Source organism: Crocuta crocuta, unplaced genomic scaffold (assembly GCF_008692635.1).
Source record: "Crocuta crocuta isolate KB4526 unplaced genomic scaffold, BGI_CrCroc_1.0 scaffold303, whole genome shotgun sequence".
In the NCBI taxonomy this organism is placed as follows: domain Eukaryota; kingdom Metazoa; phylum Chordata; class Mammalia; order Carnivora; family Hyaenidae; genus Crocuta; species Crocuta crocuta.
In genome coordinates, this window is record NW_027528276.1 from 859,167 (window position 1) to 865,826 (window position 6,660).

At 58.2% G+C, this 6,660-nt stretch overlaps 1 protein-coding gene across 4 annotated transcripts in view; it reads left to right on the top strand.

Annotated features, from left to right (window-relative positions):
• NCDN (neurochondrin) overlaps window positions 1-6,654 on the top strand; it is an 8,736-nt gene extending 2,082 nt beyond the window's left edge. For all 4 annotated transcript variants that reach the window (XM_077753103.1, XM_077753104.1, XM_077753105.1 and 1 more), the window contains 5 exons: window positions 615-1,583; window positions 2,407-2,648; window positions 3,206-3,430; window positions 3,813-3,955; window positions 5,257-6,654. In XM_077753103.1, coding sequence (XP_077609229.1) covers window positions 615-1,583; window positions 2,407-2,648; window positions 3,206-3,430; window positions 3,813-3,955; window positions 5,257-5,693 — 2,016 coding nt within the window. In that variant the 3' untranslated portion in view covers window positions 5,694-6,654. The remainder of the gene's footprint in view (window positions 1-614; window positions 1,584-2,406; window positions 2,649-3,205; window positions 3,431-3,812; window positions 3,956-5,256) is intronic.
• The last annotated feature ends 6 nt before the right edge of the window (window positions 6,655-6,660 follow it).

Genomic DNA, 6,660 nt, shown 5'->3' on the forward strand with positions numbered 1-6,660 from the left:
GGGGGGGGGGGGTTGGTGTGTGGGGGGTGAAGGGAGGAGGGAGCACAGTCTCCGCTTGTTTGCCATGGCAACAGGGAGAAGGCTCCAGAGTCAAGGGCTCACACTGCAGCAGAGGAGGTGTTGAGGTGAAATGTAAGGGGAAATGTTTTGACAGGCAGAGTGGCGAGACACAGGAGCCATTTCCCCTGAGAAGGTGGTGGGAATGGATCAGAGGCTCCTCTGCTGGGGTGGGGGGGGGGGGGCAATTAGGGAGAGACCCTAAATCCTTGGGGGATTTTAAACTGAGCTCTAAGCCCAACTCAGGTTGCCAGCATCTAGATTAGACATCAAAAAGAACTTCCCAGATGACCGGGTGATGAAACGGCAGAACGAGTAGTTGAGGAGGACTGGACCTCCCTTCTGTGTAGGTAATCATAGATGAGGGATCCCAGAGGTCACAACCATCTCTCTCCCTGGGTGGGGAGGGAAGGAGCTGGACAAAATGACCTCTGGAGGCTTCCTGACCCCAGAGCAAGTCCCCTTCCATAACCCCATCCTGGTAATGGTCAGTACCCCAAGGTACAGGGGGCAGTCTTTCTTTCATCCCGCTGATAGCACATACCCACCCCCCTTAGGTGACCAAGGCAGTCAAAGCAGGTGACATCGATGCCAAAACTCGACGGCGGATCTTCGATGCTGTAGGCTTCACCTTCCCCAATCGCCTCCTGACCACCAAGGAGGCACCAGATGGCTGCCCCGACCATGTTCTCCGAGCCCTGGGTGTGGCCCTGCTGGCCTGCTTCTGCAGCGACCCTGAACTGGCCGCCCATCCCCAGGTCCTGAACAAGATCCCCATCCTTAGCACGTTCCTCACTGCCCGGGGGGACCCGGATGATGCTGCTCGCCGTTCCATGATTGACGACACCTACCAGTGCCTGACAGCTGTGGCAGGCACACCCCGTGGGCCCCGGCACCTCATTGCTGGTGGCACCGTGTCTGCCCTGTGTCAGGCATACCTGGGGCATGGCTATGGCTTTGACCAGGCCTTGGCACTCCTAGTGGGGCTGCTGGCTGCTGCTGAGACCCAGTGCTGGAAGGAGGCGGAGCCCGACCTCCTGGCTGTGTTGCGGGGCCTCAGTGAAGATTTCCAGAAAGCCGAGGATGCCAGCAAGTTTGAGCTCTGCCAGCTGCTGCCCCTCTTTCTGCCCCCAACAACCGTGCCCTCTGAATGCCTCCGGGATCTGCAGGCCGGGCTGGCACGCATCCTGGGCAGCAAGCTGAGCTCCTGGCAGCGCAACCCTGCACTCAAGCTGGCGGCCCGCCTGGCGCACGCCTGCGGCTCCGACTGGATCCCAGCGGGCAGCTCCGGGAGCAAGTTCCTGGCCCTGCTGGTGAATCTGGCGTGTGTGGAGGTACGGCTGGCGCTGGAGGAGACAGGCACAGAAGTAAAAGAGGATGTGGTGACCGCCTGCTACGCCCTCATGGAGTTGGGGATCCAGGAATGCACCCGCTGTGAGCAATCACTGCTCAAGGAGCCACAGAAGGTGCAGCTCGTGAGCATCATGAAGGAGGCCATCGGGGCTGTCATCCACTATCTGCAGCAGGTGAGGCATAGCGACCCATGGAGGGAGCCTGGTGTGGGGGGAGCCAGAAGGCAAGGCAAAGGGGGAAGTGAACTGCACCTCAGTGTAATAGGGAGAGGGCAAGATGCCCACTCTGAGGGCTGATCCTGCAGCACTCCCTGGAGTAGAGTGGCCGAGCCTCCCTCTCTCTCCCTCCCTGAGCCTCCACACAAGCACCATACCACACACCATATGTGCACTCACATCACAGTACACACACACACACATACACACACACACACACACACACGCACACAACACAGTGACTTCCCACTCACAACCCTCCCCCCAGTACACACACACTCCAAACCGAAGCAGTCTGTTCTGCTCAGCCTCTTGCATTGTTTCATACACCTGCACATCCAGACTTGTCGTGGAGCTGGGCAAAGGAGCAGGGCTGCCTGGTTCCTGGCCTCCAGAGAGGTTCAGCCAACTCCTCCCAGGTCAGAGCTGCTGTAGAGGGAGTGTTTAGTTAGCTTCAGACCTGTGAGTTTCCTTTGAACCTTGAGATACTTTAGAGGTGGGGGGACAAGGGGATGCAAGTTGAGTCCCAGTGAGTGTGGGGACATGTTGTCCAAAGTCCAGTTTGCTCGGCAGACGTGCCCTGAGGGCCTGCTCTCTGCCAGGCTCCTGTCGGGCGTATCTTTCCCATGTGCTAGGTGCTGGGTACATAGGGCCTGCCTTTGAAGGGCTCACAGGCCAGAATTCCCTTCTAGTTGTGTTCTTCCTAGGCTGGCTGGCATGCTGTCCCGGCCGGGGAGGGTCTGTGGTCCTACTCCATCTCACAGGGGTCCCATGGCAACAGGTGGGGCCAGAGAAGCAGAAGGAGCCCTTTGTGTTTGCTTCGGTGCGGATCCTGGGGGCCTGGCTGGCCGAGGAGACCTCATCCCTGCGCAAGGAGGTCTGCCAGCTGCTGCCCTTCCTTGTGCGCTATGCCAAGACCCTCTACGAGGAGGCCGAGGAGGCGAATGACCTCTCCCAGCAGGTGGCCACCCTGGCCATCTCCCCCACCACCCCAGGGCCCACCTGGCCAGGGGATGCTCTCCGGTGAGTTTGTAGTTAGAGTCTATCCAGCCAGACTGTTCTAAAGAAAAGTATAACAGAGGGATACTTCCTCACCCCCAAACTGGTCTGTGCTGGGCTTCCTTTAGGATTATTTCTGTTTGTTTTGGGGGGGCTTGTTCACACAGGACTCCTGGTCAGCCAGGTCTTCCTTGCCAACCCCAGATTTCTCTATAAAGAGAAAACTCATGCTTATTGAGCATCCACCACATGCCAAGCACTTTTCTCTACCCTTTACCAAAACAATCTCATTTGGTTCACACAGCGAATCTATGACATAAGTCTCATCCACGTCTTCAGGATGAGCAAACCGAGACTCAGGGTTTAAGTAACTTGCCCACACGTACACTACGTGGCAGAGCCCAAGTTCAAGCTTAGGCCTGTGCAGCACCAAAGCATGTGCTTTTCCTGTGGGACCTACAAGGAAGAATGTGTCCTTTTCCCTTGCTTTCATTTCTCTTAGGTGGGATGCCCCAAGAAAGGGAATCCTTGTGCCTTCATCTCTCCCCACCCTTTACATACCTGTTCCTTCCACCCCCCAGGCTCCTTCTGCCCGGCTGGTGCCACCTGACCGTTGAAGATGGGCCCCGGGAGATCCTGATCAAGGAGGGAGCCCCCTCACTTCTGTGCAAGTATTTCTTGCAGCAGTGGGAACTCACATCCCCAGGCCATGACACCTCAGTGCTGCCTGACAGCGTGGAGATCGGCCTACAGACCTGCTGTCATATCTTCCTCAACCTTGTGGTCACCGCACCAGGGCTGATCAAGTGAGGCTGGGAAGGAGGTTGGAGGAAGCAGGGAGGGGGGGCTGCTCAGACTTGCCTCAGGTCTCAGTCTCCTACTTTGCTTCCCTGTGCCCATGGGTTCTTGTTAGTGTTAGAGTGACAGCCTCTCAGAATAGACAGAGCCACCCCACACGAGGTTTTGGCATGTCTGGAACCCCTCTGGGCCTGTCTGCCTGCTCCAACTGTAACCCAGCCTCTGCTCCCCAGATGCCATGAATGGGCCCGAAGTTAACTCTTAACCCTGCTGTCTCATTTCTTGCCAAACCCTGGTGAAGCTAGGAGCCCAGAATCCCAGGTTTTCCCAGGCCTTGGTCTAGCTCAAATAACCCCCCTGCTCCCGTCTTTCCCCCCACTTTCTCTCCAGGCGAGATGCCTGCTTCACATCTCTTATGAACACCCTGATGACGTCACTGCCCGCACTAGTGCAGCAGCAAGGGAGGCTGCTTCTGGCTGCCAATGTGGCCACCCTGGGCCTTCTCATGGCCCGGCTCCTCAGCACCTCTCCAGGTAAGCTCCAGGACCCAGTCCTAATGGATAGGAGCAAAAGATCTGGGTAGACCCGTTATATTCTGGGCTTAAGTCCCTATTTTCAGGGAATGGTTTTATAGAATTTTCCAATTGAGAGGAAATCTCTGAAGTGTGTCTCCATCCTCCACCCTACCCCACCCTTCTCCTCCAAATGATAACATTCTTTTCCTTCTGAAGACTTTTAAGGCAAGGTCTGGTGGGTGTAAGTACAGGCTTGCTCAGAGGCACAGGCATAGGCACCTGGAATTCCCAGCAGGCTGAGGAGTCTGAATCCAGTGTTTTCAAGGTAGAGCCGCCCCCACCCAGGCCTTGAGTCAGGAACCTTCTTCCTCCCCATTGAGGTTTTTCTCTGCTTAACACCTCACCTCCCTCATGACAGGCTTCAATGCTTTGGTGCCCCTCTGCACATACCTTCTCCGCAACCCTGCCTCACTCTGGCTCTGTGCAGGAGGAGGGACGTCCCTTCCAGCCCCTGCCAGCCCTCTGTGTCTTCCACTTTGGCCGTGGGTGTCTGCTTGGGTCCCTCTGTCCCCGCCTGTTCCCTGTGCCCCATCTGTCAGGTTGGAGGAGCTAAGCAGATGCCCGGGAACAGGGTGTAATGAGCCTGTACCCTCAGCTGCCTGTCTGTTCCCTGTGCAGGGATCCCAGTAGGGTCCCCCAGCAAAGCGAAGAAGGTGTGTCCCAGTGAACTAGGAGCCACCCCTAGGCTCTAGCCCCATGCTCCCTCAGTCCCAGGCTGCATCGCCTTAGCCTGAGTAAAGCCCCAGTGCTGTTAACCCACAATTGCCACCAGGTTGGACTAACAGCCTCCCCGAGAGGGTCTGCATTACAGGGGTGAGCCCCTGCCTGGCAGGTAAGCAGAGCCCCACCACCAGCTCCTGGTCCCCCTGTCCTTGCTCTAGCGCCCTCTTCTGGCCCAAGAATCAAATTGTTGAGACCGCCTTTGCCTGTAGGTCCCCAGGCCTGGCAGCAGCTCCCATCCTGCTCCTGTTCTGCTGCACAAAGGGCTGACCATGAGGTTGAGTGTACCAAGATTATCACATTTAATTCTCACAACCGATTTCTAAGATTAGCACTATTGGCCCCGTTTTACGAGTAAGGAAATGAGACCCAGAAAAGTGGATTACCCAAGGTCACAAAGTGAAGTTGAAGGTAGGGTTTGAGCCCAGGCAGGCTGGTTCCAGGCTCCCAGAGTGTGTCCGCCCAGGAGGGTCAAGCGAGGGTCTGGGAAAGCCGCTGGCCCACCAAGTTCACGCGCCCACTCCCCACTTGCCTTCCAGCTCTTCAGGGAACACCAGCATCCCGAGGTTTCTTTGCAGCTGCCATCCTCTTCCTGTCACAGTCCCACGTGGCACGGGCCACGCCTGGCTCCGACCAGGCGGTGCTGGCCCTGTCCCCCGACTACGAGGGCGTCTGGGCTGACCTGCAGGAGCTGTGGTTTCTGGGCATGCAGGCCTTCACAGGCTGCGTGCCCCTGCTGCCCTGGCTGGCCCCGGCCGCCCTGCGCTCCCGCTGGCCGCAGGAGCTGCTCCAGCTGCTGGGCAGCGTCAGCCCCAACTCTGTCAAGCCCGAGATGGTCGCTGCCTATCAGGGCGTCCTGGTGGAGCTGGCACGGGCCAACCGGCTGTGCCGGGAGGCCATGAGGCTGCAGGCGGGTGAGGAGACGGCCAGCCACTACCGCATGGCTGCCCTGGAGCAGTGCCTGTCAGAGCCCTGAGCAGGTGTCCACTGGGGACAGACCCAGGGGCGGGCAGCGAGGGAAGGAGGGAGGAGGCATCTTCCCTGAAGCCCCCAAACTGAACCCCCCTCCCCAAACTCCCCACACACACAACATCCCAGCTTTCTGGCTTTTCTGAGGGCAAGGGCACGGTGCCCACCCCTCAAGTGTAAGGAACTGCGTCCCGCCCCCCGGGCCCCTATGGGGGCAGGGATTGGCTTGAAAATCAACATAGCTATCCCTGCCAGGCCGGGGAATGTTGGAGCAGCCCCCAGGGAGGGGGGCACTAGGTGTCATTGTGCCCTATGTCAGACTCCCCTACGGGAGGGAGGCCCCAGGGTGGGATAGGGCTGGCAGGAGCTGGCTGCCTCAGCCCATGTGCCCTGCCGGCCAGGGCGTGGGCTCCCCTGGGCTGTGGTGCCCCCTCTAGCCTCCCAGGTCCACGTCCTTCCAATTGGCCATTTGGCCCTTGCTCTTAGCCCCTTTGGGCAGAGAGCAGACTCAGGCCATTGACATCGCAGTTCTTCCTATCAACTTCAGTGACCGAGGGTCTGAACTGCCTCATCCTTCCAGGGAAACCTGGGGCAGACAGGCCTGGTGTGTGGGTGGGGAAACCTCTTTCCACCTGAGCTTCCTTGAGGGGACCCAGGAGCCCTTAGGCCCTGGTCTCTAAGCTTTTGTGTCATGTTGCAGCAGAGTGACGATGGGGGTTGGGGGTTTATTTATTTTGCCTGTCCTTATCTCTGCTTGGACACCTGAGCATCTGATCCCTGTCCCCCTAGTGCCATCTGGCTTGCCTGGAGCCAGGAATAGGAGGGACACTTCCCCAGAATCCGCATGTTTCCCTAGTGATTGCACCCCATTGCCATCGTGGTGCCTGGCTTTAATTCCCACCCCTGCTTAGGATCCCTCTCTGCAGAGAGACGCGACTGGCGGCTCCAACAGGGACTACCTTTCTTATGAACCC